The sequence below is a fragment of the Tyto alba genome, unplaced genomic scaffold (genome assembly GCF_018691265.1).
Source record: "Tyto alba isolate M040663 unplaced genomic scaffold, T.alba_DEE_v4.0 Super-Scaffold_28, whole genome shotgun sequence".
Taxonomy (NCBI): Eukaryota; Metazoa; Chordata; class Aves; order Strigiformes; family Tytonidae; genus Tyto; species Tyto alba.
Genome location: NW_024881302.1, coordinates 1,975,896 through 1,994,746, shown reverse-complemented (window position 1 = coordinate 1,994,746; position 18,851 = coordinate 1,975,896). Strand labels below are relative to the sequence as shown.

The 18,851-nt window shown below is 46.9% G+C and overlaps 1 protein-coding gene across 2 annotated transcripts; it reads right to left on the bottom strand.

The window, feature by feature from the left end:
- Positions 1 to 933: 933 nt before the first annotated feature.
- ZNF598 (zinc finger protein 598, E3 ubiquitin ligase) lies at positions 934 to 18,490 on the bottom strand. 2 transcript variants are annotated; one of them, XM_042798344.1, is made up of 12 exons: positions 18,131 to 18,490; positions 14,930 to 15,042; positions 13,409 to 13,538; positions 10,934 to 11,145; positions 10,151 to 10,368; positions 9,303 to 9,420; positions 8,060 to 8,241; positions 6,725 to 6,797; positions 5,370 to 6,133; positions 4,230 to 4,365; positions 3,269 to 3,413; positions 934 to 3,122 (listed from the first exon to the last, which is right to left on the bottom strand). In XM_042798344.1, the coding sequence occupies exons 1-12, from the start codon at positions 18,296 to 18,298 to the stop codon at positions 2,775 to 2,777; spliced, it is 2,607 nt and encodes an 868-aa protein (XP_042654278.1). In that variant the 5' UTR covers positions 18,299 to 18,490; the 3' UTR covers positions 934 to 2,774. The 2 variants fall into 2 exon arrangements, with proteins under 2 accessions (XP_042654278.1, XP_042654279.1); XM_042798345.1 differs by having other exon boundaries at positions 6,725 to 6,794.
- Between the last annotated feature and the right edge of the window lie 361 nt (positions 18,491 to 18,851).

The window sequence follows — 18,851 nt, the reverse complement described above, 5'->3', positions numbered from 1 at the left end:
GCTTCTGTCTCTCCTGCAGTTTGAGCAGACCCTTCCCCATGAGATCACGTCCACACGCAGTTGGGATCTCACCGGCTGTTCCGCCTGGACACGGTGTACGATGAGTTTCCCCACCAGTTCACGCTCCCAACAGCAAGCAACAACTGCGGCATTTTTTTTTTCTCCTCCCGTCGACCCGCAACCCCTCACAGGGGCAGCCCCTACCCTTGCCTCTCCCCAACCCGCCCCCCCCAAACGGCGAAGGGCTGCCTCCGGCTCCGGAGCCCTGAGGTCGCTTAAACCAAACGAAGCTAAGGGCCGACACCGGCTAGTCGTGAGCAAATCCCACCGTGGCTTCCGTGGAATTGGTATTTCTCTCGCTAAAAGCTACTGTAGACACAAATTTGCAGACTTCCTCTCAGCCTTTGTTTTCCCGCAGTGTGTCGGGGAGCGCGGAGGGGGCTGGTTCCGCTCGGGTTTATTTATTCCCGGTGCTTTTCCAGACAGCGCGGGGAAGCTGCGTGTGCCAGAAGCCCCTCTCCCACCCCCGGCGAGGCTCAGCAAGAGCCCTCGCTCTCCCAACTTGAAACCCACGTTCAGCTGCCTGGATTTGGTTGCAATATGCATTCAAACCTCAGATTCTTTCAGAGTTTTAATATCAAACCGGTACCAAATGTGGTTTGCAAATGGAAGTGTGTTTGCAGATACCTCTGTCTGAGCAGATCGCTTCAAAGAGTTGCAGTTGTCACTAACCTTCTGTGCATTGTAGTATAAAGTGGACTGTGTATGGAAATAAGTGAAAAATGTTTACAACTTTTGTATATATTATATATATATATATATAAAAAAAATTCTTTTGAGAGAACAATCTGTGATTATGTATTTTCAGTGTCTGTGTACCAACTGCAACTTATTTTCAATAAAGAGTTAAAAATGAATAGAAGGGGCCTGAACAAAATTTGGTAATACTTTATTGAATCAGGTGAGCACGAGGAACAAGGAAACTGCACTCGTCAGGCCAGAGAGATCGGTCGCCTCGAGGAAACTTTAGAGCGGCACCCGCCCGGTGGGAACCACGTGTCTGCTAACCCAGAAGAAACGGAGAGTCGAGGGAAGACGTAAGAGACTCCTGCAGAGAACGGGTGCCCCGTGTCCCCGAGCAGAGCCCGGGCGAGGAGCAGCCGGGGGGGTGGGAGGCAGCAAAGGGGAAGCGGCGCGGCCTCGCACCCCGCCCCGGAGCAGGAGCACACAAGCGTCACTACTTGTCACGTCTTCATGCGTTTTCTAAAGAGCCGGACGGGCAAATAATCCTCCCCTCATCCCCCCCCGCCCCAGCTCCGTGTGCAGGGGGTGCAGCCTGGGCCCGGTGCTGAATACAACACGCTCAGGTGATGGGAGAGCCTCAATTAGTCAGAAAAAAAAAAAAAAACAAAAACAAAAACAAAACAACAAAAGCACGGTGCAGCCTGACAGCAAGCAAAAATAAGAAGCCTAAGAAAAGGGAAACTTTCTGTGGCCAGGACTAGCTCTTCAGCAACACTCCGAGCTCTATCTCGTAGAAATGATGCTTCTATAAAAGCAGCGGTTTGTCACGAAAAATTACATAAATTAATTTCGACTTTATTCCCCCCACGTTAAAGATAACTAAACCTGGTCGGGCGGGACGGGAGAGACTCAGACGCTGAATCACAGCCGTGAATTCCTCCCGTCCCTCCGCCGGGGGAGTCGCTGCAAACGAGGAAGAGATTCCCCCCTCGTCGCCGAGGCGGGAGCGAGCGGGGCCTTGGCAAAGCTGCGCCACCCGGCGCGGGTGGCAAACGCTCCACAGAGTCTGAACAAATGACCCTTGGTAGTGCAGCCCACCGTAACCGGAGAAATGCACTTAAAGGCACTGCAGAGAAACACGGTCAGTGATCAGCAGCATTTAATGTCCCGGTATGCTGTTGGCCAGAGCTCCCACCATTAACACATCCAAGAAATTAGAAACATGGCAGTCATTAAATAAAAGGACTGTGAAGGGTGCTTTACGGAAAGTAAAGCCTTAACGTTACTATTCTACATGCAGTGCTACAAAATAAGTTTCTTTAAAGAACATGTTACATAAAAGGTCAGAGGCAACTTCAAAATCTCACGTTCAACTAATCGCACTGATCAGTCCAATTCTTCAAGTAGAATTAATTCCGCTTTCAGACAGGAATTTGCTGTAGGAGCAGCCCGATGTTTACAGACCCGCAGCTGTAATTGTTTTACTCACCAGTGAGTAGCATCTTTTCCTATTCTGCACCTTTATACCCCTGACTACTGTGATCTTTGTGGTCACAGAAACAGCACAAAAAAAAAAAAAAAAAAAAATCAGAATATTATAAGGGAAGCCACTTTTGCTTCCGTTCAGTATCTTCCCCCACCCCCTGAAAAAAGAAAGAAAAAACCCAAACCAGATGCTTCTTCCCCTATTGTGTCCCCTGTCAGTCTTCAGATCAGAAAGTATTTTCTCAGCTATTGCATGGTACAGGAGAAAGGTGGCCCCTGCCCGCCCCCCCCCCCACCCCCCCCACCCCCTGCAACTTCAGCCTAATTCTACTCAGGCGTTTCGGAAGCTCAGACTTTGGCTGTTCGTCAGCTACGGCGCAGTCCCGGGAGCCCCGTGCACAATATTTATGAACAGCACCGAGGGCTCCAACAGCTCCCCGACTCCTCCACGGGCACCGGCTCTCAGCCACACTACACAGCCAAACCTCCTTCCAAAAAGTGCCGATTCAGAGAGAGACAGACTGGTTTATTGGTCTTCGGGAAAGCTAACTGATGATTCTGCTGATTGCTTGTAAGGAAGGGAACTCCTCGTCCTCAATATGCAAAGCTTTATGGGTGACAACGTCCTGCTGAGTCAGCACTTGCTTACACGTCGGGCAGATACAGCAGTCGAGGTCGGAGTTGGAGTCCCTCTGCCAAACATTCTTTTTGTTCTTTTTGGGTTTGTTGGAGCTTTGTTTTTCTTTGATTCTGAAATCGTTGTGAGCAGAAAGCAGTTCTTGTTGCTTAACTGTGTCCGGTAACAACACCAACAACTCGTTAAAAATTTTCTTGAAGTTATCTCCAAGCAGTTCTCGGCAGCTTTTGTAGTACTGTGCTGCAGAAATCAGACCCTTCAGAGAAGAGAGAATTGGAATAGTAAGGAAAAAAAAAAAAAACACAAACCACCAACATATATATATATAAAAAAATCCTCCTGTGATTCACTTTCTCCCCGAGAGGAAGGCTTCAGGAATCCAAAGGTGCTTTGCCCACTCACCTGTCTGAACTGCCCAGAATGAGTTTTAAATTTATTGAACTTGGACTCATCGCTTTGAAGAAATTCTTTAATAGATTGTATCAGCTGAATGTTCCTTTGCTGAAAGTTTTCAGGTATCAAGTACGATCCGCGACAGGATTTTGGCCTGCATTTCAAAAGACCAGAAGTGACTTTGACATTGCTTCCTGTTACACAAGGATGCTGCGGGATGTATATTACACGGCTGGTCTCTTCTGCAGGGTGCCCGCCCTTTCTCCACCCAACTACACGTGTGATTACTAGGAGCAGCATGCAGCTTTCCTGAAAGGACGATGGAATCTGTCCCGTGGGATTACTGTACTAGAATCCAGCTTTACCTAGACAGAATGTTTAAAACGCCAGTTTAACAGAGTCTTGACTGGCTGTTTTGTAAGCTAGGCTCACTAAAAAGACTCAAAGACCACGCCATGAGTAAAACCAAACAGCTTCATACAGATGTTTGTATTAAACTTACACAAATGTTTCCCTCCCCTTTTCCTGTAAACTCATCTCTGCAGCCCAGGAGGGCCCCGGCCAGAGACCAGATACTGGGAAGGTCAGAGCAATGAAGGCACTTAGAGGTCACCAAGGAAAACACGCTTCAGCACCTTGCTTCTGGGACTCAGAATCAACGCAAAGGTTAAAAAGTTTGCTGAAGCTGCAGATTTCCAAATGAATCGAGAAAAGACAAAAGCCTGAGCTGCCACGCTGCAGAGGATTTCATTGCCTCAGACTTGCATCCACACGACGCTTGTGCTTTCCTTTACAGAGCTCTCCTGAATCCAGCCCACAACGGCCACGGGGCTCCCCGGCAGGAACCGTGAAACACCTGCCCCCATTCAGAATAATCCCCTCAGGGTACTGCACCTGCCCTTCCAAGCCCCTATGACATAACTGAGATGTAATGTATGAAGTATCCCCTACTCAAAGGGCTTTTACTTACTCTTTCAAAGACGTAGTGACAGGTTCAGAGATATTGGTGGATGGAATAACAGCAAAACCTGGAGGGGGTTTACTAACAGGCACCGACAGTCCCGGAGGCGGAGGAGGACTCTTTAATAGCACCACAGTGTTAAAGCCTAAACGAAAGCAGAGAATGGGCAGGGAGTTAGAGCACGTATCTGTGGCACCCACATACCACTAAAATTAACACCAGTGGTCTGAGGTACTCTCCAGAAGCACGAGCCAGCAGTGCAGACATCACCATATTGGAAAAAACTCTAAAAATTCGGTGGAAATCTGTTGCCTTAACAGTCAGGTCAAGTAGCACTTCACAGCAGCTGATGTTACACTCTAGAGAGAAAGGGCTTTAATTTTTAATTTATGTTTTCAGTAGAAAATAGTTTTTAAAAACCACTCAAATTTGCAACGAAAAACACTTTTACATTATTAAAGTGAACAGAAATCACTCCAGAATTCACACCAGCACTAGGCATGGCATGTTCTAGCAGACTCCACCTAGCAGTATCTGCAGAGCAGCGCAGAACAAAACAGCTACGCAGGCACCTCCTGATGCGATCCTGCCTTCGTTAAAAGGGCTGTAAGCCCCGTTTGTTACTCCAGTTTGACAAGATCACGGCACCGCTAAAAGCAAGGGCGTTAAATCTCTGCAAACACAACAGAAGTGACAAGTACCGGCGGGGCACAGGTCACAGCTAAAGGGGGATTCCCTCTGCCCGCAGTGGCTTCCAAGCAGGATCTCAAAGCAGGAAAGCACAGGTATGTGTTGGCTGGGACTCATCAGAAAAGCAGCGACAGGTAGAGACAGGCTGCTCCTCTCTGAGCTCCCCCCCCCCCCCCCGGGGACCAGACACCTGCAGCGACACCCCACCAGCGGCACCGCTTCAGCCGTGAGCTACAGAGGACATTCAAGCCCAACCAGGTCACCCCGACTTGCATTTTTTTTTTTTTTTTTTTTAATTTTTTTTTTTTCCCCCCAACTTCAAAGCCACCAAAGCGAGCGCGTGGTGGCAGAACCGCTCCTCGCACGAGGGCCAGAAGGAGCAGTTCACGCACCTCAGCCACGTGCCACATTCCTCCGAGCTACCTCCAAGCAAAGCTGGCCCTGCCCCGCCGCGCTTACCTGGTGGCGGGGGCATTCTAGCCGATCCTGAGCTCCCAAGAGCTGGGAAGTCTTCCTGAGGTAAAGGGCATTTGTTAGTCACTGTGGGCTTTTTAAGGCCAGGGGGCTCTTTGGGTGTGCTACAGATGGCTAATGATTTTTCCAGATGACCATTCATGACCGCTGCGGATCTGTCAGCGGCGTGAAGAGCGGAGGGTGCATTTGGTGTCTGCTCTGCTTCCGGCAGCTTTTCGGCCGATGCCCTGGGAAAGGATGTCTCCTGTGACGGGTGCGGGGACGACGGTCTCTGCTTCTCAACCCCCACCTTCTTTTTCTTGCTCACTTTTGTGAAAGTCTGTGAGGTAGAAGCTGCCAGCAAGGACGATACATCAAACATCGTTGGGGTGTTTCTGATCTCCTGGGTCGTCAAGCCACTACCACTGTCTTCATCGTCTGACAGAGAGAGTTTATTGCTCTTCTTACTTCCCTTAGTGCTATTCAAGGAGGATGGTTTTTTGGCTATCTGGTTTACACAAGGGTTGCTGATGGCTTTAACCACATTTTTACTGGAACCGTTGTTCCACGCAGATGTGATGTTTGTTACCGTTTTATTGTTAGGCCTCATTTTGGACACCAGAGCCGGAAAATCCTCCTCCTGAAAAGCTGCTTTCTTTGCAGTCGCTGTGTATGTCAAAGGCATCCCAGAAGAGATGGTGGGTGCTGCAGAGGATGACAAGCTTGGGAAATCTTCTTCTTTAAGCTTAACCGCTGCTAGCTGGGCAGAGCTGGGAGAAAGGAAAAGTACAGCCCGTTACACAACAGGCAGAACGAGCCCCGTTCCTGCCTGCACTTGTCCTCGGACTATCACCGAGGGTGGCACAACTGACCCAACTGTCAACGGGATGCAAATGCACTCGGGCTTGTAAACTGGCTCTGGGTCTGCTCAAAGAAGTCACACCAGCCCTGCTGTGTCACCGGCGCTGTGTCAGTACAGCCCACCCTGACCAGAGCTGTACGCGCAGGCGCATTCGACCTGCCACATCCCGCAAAGACACTATTCCAATCAACACCAACTTCAGGTGATGAATTTTAAACCTCACAGTTTACATCTCCTTCAAGATAAGCTATCAAGTTAAAAATGGGTGGAATGGAGAATAGTGAGAATTTCCCTGACGCTGCGCCACCAAAAGATCAAGCCATGAACCGAAGCAACATCCCACACCGTTCATGCAGGTGACTAGCACAGAAACAGCTCGAGGAAGAAGGGAAGCATTTGCAGTTTAAGTGATCTGTAAAATGATTTGCTCCAGAAATGCAGGAACATAAGTAAGTTTCTAAATCTGCTTTCTCACTGCTGCAGCCTTGCACATACTTACCCTTGTAGAGGTCCCGCTGCCGAACCAATTGCTGGAAAGTCATCTTGGCTTAAAGCACCATTAGCAGCTGCTTCTTTTGGAGTATTGACAAAAAGAGCAAAGAAATGTTTTCAACTAAAATCCATTCATTTCTGAGTAGAAGCTCTCAATGAACATGACAGCAGCATTAACAAGTCCTATTTTCAGCAGCTGATGATGTCATTAACTGTGACATTCCAAAAGGACTATTTAAAGCCATGCATCACTCTTTCCTTCAATTAACTGCATTCACCATTACGTCATCGTGTACTGGCTGTAGCACACGGGAAATTCATGATACTTAACACGAGCAGAACACTGGTTGATAAGCACTTTGTGGTGGAACCCTCTAGAGACTGAGATGCCAACGCCCCGGCTGCCTGCTCCAGGCTTCGACCAGAGGTTAGCACTCAACTGCCTGCACAGGGTCAGGGTCTTCACCAGAGCCTCAGTGCTTTAACTGATGCATGCCATCGCCTCTTCGTTTGGAAAGCTGCTCCTCTGAGCTGTTCACCACACCTCTGCTGCACAGATGCCCAAGCTGCTCAGCAATTACTTCCTGGGCAGCCATTTTACATTGAAACATAACTCATTCCTAATTTAGATTTGCCTTAAAACCCAAACCCTCTGTTGTCACGGGCTGCAGGAGTTCAGGGACAGACCGATAACAGCTTTGACATCCATGCAGCAAAAGCTGGGCAGGCAGCTGGGGGAGAGAACCTTGCCTGTCATCCCCAGCTGAGCTGTTCCCATTAACCAAACAGAGCTCTCAGCAGCTCTCAGCTCATAATGAGAGCGTATAATCTTTAAGGGGAAATCCTGTTGTAGGAGCAATAAAACAGTGGAAGATGGATTTGAACCAACAGTGATATCGAAACGCCACTGCATTGTATTTAATTGCCCCAAAATGGACCTGGGACAAAATAAAGGTTTGCTTTCATCAGTTATAAACTTCTACTGGGAGGAACAGGTTCTGAAAAAAGGGGAAACTCAGCTCAAGCATCACAATAAATCAGTTCTTGCATGCCAGAGTAGGAAATGGCACATTCTTAGACTGTACTGATTTGGATGGAACATCACACGTTAATTGCATTTGGTATTTCTACCCAGCTCCATCTCAGGCAGAACCTGCTGCAGGAACCCCAGCCCACTCGGACACATTTCACTGCAAATCCGTGTTGCTGGATTAGGATCCTGCACAGCTCTACCCACGTCCACCAGCTTTTGAGAACAATGCACGGCAATCCCCACCCTTGCCAGGCTGCTCTCCAGACCCATCATGCGTCCCCGCTGCTGCAGAACACGTTCAACACTAACCTGTAGCATCATTTGTCGACTTTGGCAGACGTTTGGAGCTGAGCACTTCAGAATCCCTCAAGTCTTCCTTTTTACCTCTACTGCTGCTGTCCTCTTTGTCTTCCACCCGTTTTTTCTCTTCTTGCCGTTTAGCTGCTACAGACGCCCTGACTGCTGCTGCAACATCTCTGTCTTCTTCTTCCCTACAGGACAGGGCAGATTTTCTTGGTCAAACAGCAAGGATTACAGAGCAGCTTTGCCTCGCTCCAGCTCTCACCTCTGCGCTGTCACTCCGATGGCCGTCCCCGACCTTGTGCTGCCACCTGCCGAGAAGGCTACAACCAAGCCACCACTCCAAAACACCCTGGTGCCAGCTGGTGAGACAGGCAACATTCACACCCCCTGCATCTGCCAGTTCTACATGTGGTGGTAACAATCCAGGCCAGAAGAAACCGGGGTGAACTGGGTGAACAAGTACCAAGGATGCATGGGGACACCTGTCTCTCCCATCCATTTTCAAACGTATGAAATCATACTCGTAGACCACAGTAATTCTTTGAAATATGGCTTGTCATGAACTCTCAACACATGCACGGTCCACATGCGACACCAACAGAGAAGTGTTTGGAGATGGACTTTTTCCCCCAGTGAAATCACCAGTAATGAACCAGCTGACCGTCCAGCAAGAAAAAAAGAAGAAAAATAGATGTGCAGTATGTATAAAGCGCTCAGGTCTCGTGTGGATGAAAAGACATATAAATGCAAAATTTCATTTCAATACTTAACCCTCTTCTTTTTCCAAAGCACTCAGTCTGGCCACACAGAGATCTGTTAGTTCAATGAAAAGCATGATCCTTAGAATAGGAACTTCATGATTACCCAGACCAAAAAGTCCATTAAACCTGCCAACACTTGTCACCTACGGCAGAAAATCCTACTTAGAAAAGTTAGCACAAAAACAGTTGCTGAAATTTATTTAGGATTCCGAGTCTATTTAACCCACAAGTTGAAGATCACATTAATTGCTTGCTGCGTCAAGTCCGGAGAGCTCAAACTTCACACAAAATAATTTTACTTTGATCAAGCGTGCAGTCAGCACGCAGGCTTAGACTGAAAGCTAGTTCTACTCTCAACTAAGGATTTGCCATGGAGGCTTCCAAATTTTGTACCCACTTCTGTCCTACTGGTCTACAAAACCACTGTTAATAGGTAAGTAAAAAACAACACTAAGCAGCAATAAAAAGCCACCAAATGTGCGACTCACCTCTTATACCTCCAGCTGCCTCTTCTGTTTTGCTGACTTCCTCGGCTGCCCAATCTGCCCGACCTCCCTTGCCTGTTATACCTGTCAACTTCTTCATAGTCCTCTCCACCTATAACACCTAAACAGGAGGGATGGGTGATCACTCTCAAAGCTATTTCTCTAATCTGAAAAAAGCAAAAACATACTAGTACAAACAAATCTACCTTGATTTCTTTCCGATGATTAAGTTGTCTATATGATCTTCAGGACCGCTACATTAAAATACATTTTACAGTATATGGATTCCATGTATTGTAACCTCACATGAGAGTTTTTAGTTCTGTTTTTATGCAGAGATCTCTCTACATACAGCTCCACACGGAAGAAAAGTTCATATGTAAGTCGATCTCTACACTCTTAAGCGGACACGCTACTCTGGTCTCACGCTCCATGTTCATCACTACTTTGTATTAACTGTAATAGAAGTCACTCACATAATTACAAATCGGAGAAGAAAGTCAGCAATTTTCATAAAATTATGTTATCATCATTAAATCCATACACGGGGGAAAAAAATTGTAAAACAATTTAGGTAGGAAGAGATCTCTGGATGCCATCTGCTCCATCCCCTCACTCAAAGCAAGGCCAACTCAAACTACGTTTGGTTGCCCAAGGCCCTGTCAGGTCAAGTTCTGGTTATCTTCAAGGACAAACACTACAACCACTCAGGGTCCTGTTCCAGGGCTTGCCCACCCGCTTTGTAAAGAATTTCTTCCTGGCTAGGAAACGTTCACCACATGTTCCTGAAAACCCTCAAAGCAGTAAGAATGAACACGTTTCTGTCCACCTTGTCCCCCGGCCATGCTTACCCTCGTTCCTCCTCTGGTGCCTAGGAGCATAGTTAAACTGAAGGTCTATCTGCCGGTTCTGCCTGGCCTCTGCCCTGCTCTTGCTGTGGCAGGCTGTTTTGTGCGCTTTGTAATCTATTTCTGTGCGGAAAGCGTGAGTAAACTGTTCCGTGCTGCACCGTCCCTCTTCACAAAGGAAGTGCTTTTCACGGAAGTGCTCACGAAGGTACTCGTAATCACTGGAAAGAGAAAAGAGGCTGAGCTGCAACCTTCCCAACGTGTTTTACTAATGGTATATGGCTACCCTTACAAGACGAAGCAAAGCCAAGCCTAAGTGGCTGGTTCTTTCTTTATCCCCAGGTAAGCTTTCCAGCTGAAACCACTTGTGTACAGGCGCCACAGAGCGTAACACATAATCCCAGATGTTAAACTAAACCTACTGGCTGATACTCCTCACATCCAGCTGTACGAGGCATGTATTGCACAAAAGAAAATTCACTTCTATCTGCGCACGAACTTTGGAGCATTCGAGTTGACACACTGGACAGCTGCAGACATCTGCTGTCACGCTGCAAAACGTAACTTTCAACGTTGAACGTTAATGAAGAAAACTTTAAAACATGGACTAGACAGAAAGCGATTACTTTGGCTATCGGTTTGAGGAAAAAAAGAGACTGCAGCCAAGCTGTTCACATTCTTGCACTCTGTCTTCGAGCACTACTTTCCTCAAAACTCAAAGCAGACCCAAACAATTTTTCCTCAAAATTTAAGCTACAGAAAGAAGAACAAACTGCCTGCACAAACCTGTAGTATTCCTGAGCGCCATCAGAGTCACAGAAATGACAGAAATAATGATCTCGCCTTAGGTGTTTCAGTAACTCATCGTTATCCAAGTAACGCTCGTCGCAAAATTTACACAGGGGATGCCCACGATGAGAGGTGTCATCTGGATCTCCATGGATTCGATGACGGGCAAGGTCCTTACGAGAATACCATTTCCGTTCGTAAGTAAAAATCTGAAGAGATACATATATATGCACATGTATTACTTCTTGTGAACAGAGAACAAAAGGGAATAAAATGGGCTGTGCGCAACTTGTTCATTTGTGGGAGTAGAAGATTTGCTTCAGAAAAATGCAATTCGACAACCAACACCTAAAACTTTCAGTGAATAGGAAACAAAATTCAAGTGAGAGATCCAAATTAAATCTAACTTGCATTTCACTCACTTTGAACATGGGAAACAGATCTAATCCGCCTGTTTGCCTTTCACTTTTTTCGTGTGTGTGTATTAACATAATCCAACAAACTTTAAATTATAATTTCGGGGGGTGGAGGGAAATCCTAAATATGTATTTATGAACATACGGTATTTTGCATACTCAAATTAAAAAAAAAAAAATCCATAAACCAGAAGTGAGCTGCTTTACTTTCCTCAGATAGCAACTACCCCAGGGTAACTTCAAACGAAGGACTGTTCCGTGAACAAATTCTGTGTTATAAGCCAATCTTCTGTCCCTACTAACATGCAAGCTATTTTGGTTTGAAGGGTTCTGAAGATGCCAAAAAGATCAACACAGCCTTGAGAACAGAATATCCTTTATTTCTCGCCTCAACAAGGTCGGTTAACTTGTTCTGGGAAAAGGTTCCTTTGGTTTAGCTAGGCTGATGAACTGAAGCTTCTGCAAGTTTAGGAATTTCTTTTCAGTGGATACTGGTAATATGGAACTTTTTTCTGCAAAATAAAAGCCTCTGCAATATTCTGAAATAAAAAGCCGGCAAGTTGGAATATTGTTTGTGAATTCTCTGGGACAGACGATGACAAACAAGTTCCCTTAGTGCTGGTTACTTAAGCTGACCGTGGAAACACCTCTCCACCAGAGCTCAAGGGACACTGCAAGCGAAAGAAGCGCTCCTGCCCTCCCCTGACCACTTCCCTTGAATTAGCTCTAGCGACTGCATGGCCACAGGAAAGCAAGCCAAATCAGTTCACTGAAAGTTAACCCTGAAAAAAAAACCCCAAACCCAACGTATTCGTGTTCATTCAGGTCAGCCTGATCACTTCTGGTTCCTGTCCCTTTCGGCAGTAAACTACAGTTCAGTTGGCATAAACCAACCGTGGATAAATGCATTTCTCCGATTTGACATTTAACTGGTTTCAGAGAAAACACACACACATACAAAACCATGTGTAATGAGTTCTAAAAATATGCTTTCATGCATTAAATTCCCTCCTACAACAATAAGGAATGCTGACAACTATTAGACACTGAGGTTCCCAGTCCTAGAATTCACTGAACAGTAGCTGCTGATTTTGTCTGATGTGTAATGCAGAAATACAAAAATCACGCTAGCTCCAGGGAAAGGCGGAATTCTGACTTTCAAACTGTGAAAAAGCACCTCCTGACCGACATAACACCAGCACTTTCCAGTGAAATTTGGGTGGAATTAAAAAAATAAAAAAGGACAATGATGGTGGTGGTAAGATGAGTAGTTTTAAGGCTTTTCAGACCTCACCTCTTTCTTTTTTCAGACATCTCAGCTTTCCAGTAACAGTTTTATCTTTAGCAGGTCGTAAAATACTTTTTAAAACAGTTCCTGGTCACGTTCTACTTGTGTACATCAAACACAGCGGACCTCAATTGCACGCAACAGTGTGTTTCATTTTACAACCAAATCAACAAGATACAGGAAATTTGCTCTGAACAAATAAACAAGATAATGAAATATAATTGTATCTCATTAAACCAGCAAGATGGATCCCCATCCTGTACGTGATCCAACTGTAAATGCTATGCTGACTCTGATCGGAGAAATAAATCCATCACTCCGTGATGCTTTCTGAACTGAAACCCAGTGTTTTTATAAGTTACAGTTTTAGCTTGTAAAGTCATTACAAGTAGAAATCTTAATACACATCAAATTTCTGCCGTTACAGTTGTGACAAAGTCTCTGTACGATTCGGGATTAACTATCAGACATTCAGGGATTGGTATGTACCCATGTTGTGGCAGAGGAGCTAACATCAGGAGGTTACTAATATGGTTGGGTTTAATTTAAAATATAATCCATTGAGAACCTCCGGGCCATCTTCATTAAACAGTTCATGAAGAAGAAAGACTTAACACAACTGGCCTCATGGTAGGCCGACAGAGGAAACCTAGAAAATAAATCGGTGCTGTTCAGCCACCCCCTTTCTCCCACCTCCCCAGGTACTCTTGGGGGTCACGCAGGGAAGCGCCCTTCCTTCCCACCCATTAACACACAGAACTAGCTCACCTTTAAGTGTTTAACACAGAGTTTGCAACAGAAGAGTTCATGCTGCTTCCTCATGTGCTGTTCCAGATCTGCAAAGGTGTTGAAAGGCTTCACATCTGGACACAAAGAGCATTCATGCTGCAGCAGCTTCCTAAGGGACGAGAAAGATTTCCTAAGGATTATCTGATTCCCTCTCAGCAACCCGATACCTTTATCGAAAAAACAAATGTTCCATCAGTGGCAGAAGGCTGCATTTTTATAGCTCCCCCAGCAATCTGTAACGAGGTTAGCGTCCTGCTTATTCCAAGAATACTTTGTCTTATGTCAGGAACAAAACAGAACCAAATTACACAGAGGCTTCAACTTTAAGCAAAGAGCTGAACAGTCACAGTGTAAGTAATACATTGCCACTGTAAAACTGAGTGGACTGTAACACATCCATGCAACAAAATCCTTGCTTATTGAAGATCCAGCTGATATATGCAATATTCACATCCAATTTAATTACACTTTCTACTGTCAGAAACTGAGGAATACAGTAGGGAGAGATAAAGAATTGTAATAGAAAAGGGAAAAAAAATAACCAAACAAAAACCCCACAATGATTCCCAACAAGAGCTGAAGACAGAGCACTGGTCTCAGCGGGAAAATCCACTGCCTTGCACTTGATTGTTGACCACGGAACGGTAATCTCACCAGAAACTGTATCATCAAAAGCAATTCCCAGAGCTGGTGTATAATTAATCAGAATGTTCTTCCAAGTGATTCTGTTCACTAAACCCGTTGCCCAATTCCATAAATATGAAGTCATGAAAAACTGTAAATTTATCAGCAAAGCTACATACGTTCTCAGTCCAAATCAGGTCAGATATAACGCACAATTCTCCAAGAAAAAGGTACCGCTGCCTGTATGGTTTCATCTTTTTTCACTCTTCTTTCCTTTTAACTGCTTTTAATTATCTTAAAGCCTCCCAATTAAGCATGTTCTAAAAATATATTTTTTAACATGATGTTGATGCCACATTTTTTTTGCATTGGTTTTTTATTTCACCCTTTTCCTCTCCCATTTAGAATTAAAATCTTTGTAAGCAGACACGGTTGCTCTTTTCATACAATGTTTAGTACAACTGGTTTTGATCAGTCCTTATGCAGCACAGCAATAAACACAATCATAATAGTAATTCAGTCTTCACCAACTTCCACAGCAGCCATGCAAGGAATGAAAAGCATTCCAGCAAGTTTGCTGCGGCTAAAGAAACAAGAAGCAACTTTTCTTGGCAGATCAACTTCTGTATTCCACGTCGGTGAATCCAACACTCCAGCCTTGAGGAGCTGCTCCCTTTGCCAACTGCGCCGCTCCAGCCTCTCACCCTACCAGAGCCACCTGCACTGCACGGTGACTCACGGACGCAGCACGGCAGCCACTCTATTCCCATGACACAAAACCACACTGTTCCACTAAAGCATGCACTTCCTGCCACGTAATGTGGATAAGAATATGCTGCTTTAGGGAGACATTACAGAAAGGATCCCAGTACTTACCTGTACAGTGCATAAACATCTCCATCCATAAAATAAATGTCGTATTTCTTCTCATGCTGCAACTGGTTAAGTGCTATTGTTGAGAAGGACGTAAGCTTCCGCCCGAAGACAACCTGCAGGCAACACAAGAATCAGCAAGAGCACGCTCAGGCTGCAGAGTCTTTGGGATCCCAGATAAACCCCTCAGCACAAACTCTGTTTGTCAGGGAACCTGCCACAGCCTGAAGCCTGGACAACACTTGCAGAGCTTTGTGTCAGTCCCAGCTGCTCACCGCCACCCCCGGTTACTGCCCCCACAACTGCCAGCAAAGCCACCGTGACTGCTCCTTATCAACTTCCAGCAAGTGAGCCAGATTAGACGAAGGTGGATTGGACTAGCCTGGTCTTTGGATTTTGAACTAGATTAGGAAACTCTTTTATGGTATGTTTTGCTACCACAGCTGTGCTAAGAGTAAATATCTTCAACCAATTCAACCCCTTCTGCAGCGAATGCCCATCAAGAGCCCTGCACTGCACTCCCTCCTATCTCCTGGTAGATCACACACAAACCTACAGGCTGTAAGAGAAAAGTGACATTACTCAGAGTCTGACTGGGAAACCACCGTTTTTCTTTCCTTAACTACCAGGAAAGCAAGAAACAAACCACTACATCACTTCCCAAATTATTTGTACCACATTCCCCTTCTAAGGGGACCTGCCTGCTCACAGTTGCTCCCGCTGAGCCTCCGAGCAGCCTGGGCCTCACACTCCAGCCGTTTACAATATTACATCCTTCTTCAGAAGCCACCTACCACTGGTCTGCTCCAGCACAGGTTCCCAGTTTGGGAACTGCTGGGGTAGCTGCAACATTTATGAAACAGCTAGAGTAACCTGCACCAGCCCAGACAGGCTGAGACACAAACACAGTAAGCGCCTTTCAGTTCTTACAGTAACCACTGTAAATCTAGAAATGCTCACAACCTTAATAAGAGCATTCAATTATCTAACAGGCATGTAGTGTGGTCTTTTAAAATCATTCTTCTACTCTCATTGGGGTAAAATACCACGGAACGAGTCTTTTGTGTCTGGTTTTGTGGGGCCTTTTAAGACTTTCTTTACAGTGGGGCTACTGTTAACTAAAACAAAAACACCCAGCTTGCTGAAATATTAAGTTTAAAATAAAGAGAATACAAGTTTAAAATTGTTGGATAAATGACAACCATATCTAACTCCAATTCTTTACAAAATTTAGTTTTGGTGAAGTTTTACTGACATTTCATTTTGGCCCAAAGTGAGTTTTAGAAGAGAGGAACGGATTGTTGAAAAGTAGATTTTATCACAGGAGTCCAATGCAATTTCCTACAGCAGTTCCAAGAACAATTGCAGACACTCATATATAACAAGCACACTGACAGATCCTCCGAGCCTGATCCAAGTATACGTCAGGGATAGTTTACAGGTCAACAAGAAATCCTTCCTAACTTCACTGCAACAATTATGCTCCACTGAAAGCACATATTACCATAACAGGTTGATCCTGCTTTCTCCTCCGTCACTCATCTTTGCAGTTATATTTCCTTCAGACATTCTGCTGTGACATTTACCAGTCTGGTTTATGCTACTCTGTACGACACTGGCTGAGATTTGGTAGTGTCGTACTGGCCCGTGCTAATTCCACACGCTATGCAAATTAAGAGACACGGTTTTAGGTCCTACATATACGTTCAGGTCATTCAACAGCACTTTTGATGTGATCTACACCCCCACAGTATCTTTTTTTTCTTTCCTTGGGACAGATGGGTGAACAGACAGAACAGTATTATAATGGCACTTAAAGACAACGGGGGAAAAAAAGAGCACAGCCATTAAAAATGACCTCTCAGACAATTATAATAAAAGGATCGTTTAAACAGTTCGTAAAGGAGGGAGAGAGACGGCTGAGTGAAGCAAAGTTCAGGCCACAATAATATAGCAATATTACAAAGTTGAAAAGCTCCTGGGATGTAACAGTCCACCTGTGACCCAAAGACAAGCAGGTTTAAGGATGAAGAGCAACATCACATCTGGCTTCTTCCTACGACGGGAGAAGCAGAGCAGCAGCTGCTCAGAGGATGATCAGAGATAAAATTACTTACAGTTTCTTCGTGTACACAGAGGCTACTCCTCTGCCAGTAAACTCTGTCTAAAAATCTAATCAACCTTTCTGGCCTCCACAAAGCCTGAGGATCTTCAGCACACAGCCTAAAAACCTTCCATTTGAACACCATGAAGAGCAGCCAACACCAACAGTTTAGTTGGGGGACTCTCCTTTGGCCAAGGGGTGAGCGCCTTCCCCCAAAATATTTATTCCCTAAATGACCTCAGCATATTTCATTCAGTGCTAGCACCAATTCTCTTCTCAAAGGGTTTGGGTTTTTTCTGCATTGGTTCTGCAAAAACAAATTGACATACAAGGATTTGTTTTTACAAACACCCTCAAATAACTTTTCTTCAAGTGGTTCACCGCATCCTCAGCTGCCCCGCACAGCTGAGCCCTGTATCGGGGCGACTTCCCCCCAGCTCCACCACAGGGCCCGGCACTATCACTCCAGCAGCCTGGGAGGAAAGCAGAAATCTAGCAGAATAATTGTAACTGGGGAGAAAATGGCTTTTCAAGCCTAAGCCCAAGCGACAGCTCATGCTAACTGGAGCTGAAGGCAAATGCAGCACAGGGTGCTGTAACGCAAGGCATGAGCAAGCCCTGAAAGAATACAAAATATGTTCTCCCCCCGAGCTTAAACTTAAGTCAGGAATTCGGCAGGATGACAGAGTCCTCTGAGATCACGTAATATCAACTCCAGAGAGCAAGCCCTGTTAATTTAAAAAAAAAAAAAAAAAACAAAAAACCTCCTTTTAAATTCTATTTCCCTCATATTTTGTTTCCAAGATGCCTCCCGCCTCCTCTGAACGGCGGCCGCAGCCCCGGGAGCGAGGCAGACGGTAGATAAACGCGGAAAGCTCCCGGCGGGGGGATGTTTCCTCCCCCACGGCTCCACTCAGCAGATTTCACCAGTCGCTCCGCGGCCCGACTCCGGCCCCAGCCCAGCCCGAGGCCTCCCCCCCGCCCTCCCCACGGCAGCCGGCCCGAGCCCAGCCCGGCGGGACACTGACAGAGCCCGGTACCGGGCGGGGAATTGGAGGGAAGCAGCTCGGCCCCGCCGGCTGCGCGGGCCCCGGCCTCACCTGGCCCAGCTCCTCCCGGCACACCGCGCAGTACCGCACGCCGCACAGCGCCCGCATCCGCACCGAGCACCGGTAGCAGATGGGATGGTCGCAGCGGCCCAGCGCCACCACCTCCAGCTCCCCGCAGCACAACACGCACGGCCCCTCCGCCGGGCCCGCCGCGGCCATGGCGGCGCCGACCCGCCGCGGCCTAGGCCCCGCACCGCCTAGCAACCGCCCGCACCATCGAGAGGCGGCCTAGAGCGCCGCCGGGCACGGAGCACGGCGCTCTGCCCCGGCTCCCCCACCATAGAGATCCGCGGATCCCCGGCTGGGCGCCGGGCTGGCTGACCATCGAGTCTCCGCCTAGAGTGGCGACTCACTCACGCTCACGGCCGCTAGCACGCCACTCCTACTGACGTCCTCCAGCGCCCGCAGCGCTCTGTCAGGCCTCTGACCATAGAGAAGTACTGCCCGGAGCGCCTCCGCGGCGGGGTCCCTCTAGCTGCCGCTCTCTGGTCGGCCCTGAGAGAGTGGCGGCCTGTGGGAGCCATTTGGCGACCCCTCGCCCGGTGGCTGCTGAAGGGGGCTGGGAGGCTGCTGCCTGCGTTGTGTCCCCTCAGGGCTTTCCCCTGAGGAGCTGGAGCCTCTGGCAGCGGAGTGACTGGGGACCCCAGCCCCCTGCCCCAGCAGCCCTGGCTGTGGGGAGAATGGGGACCCAGGCCCGTTACTGGCACCCCTG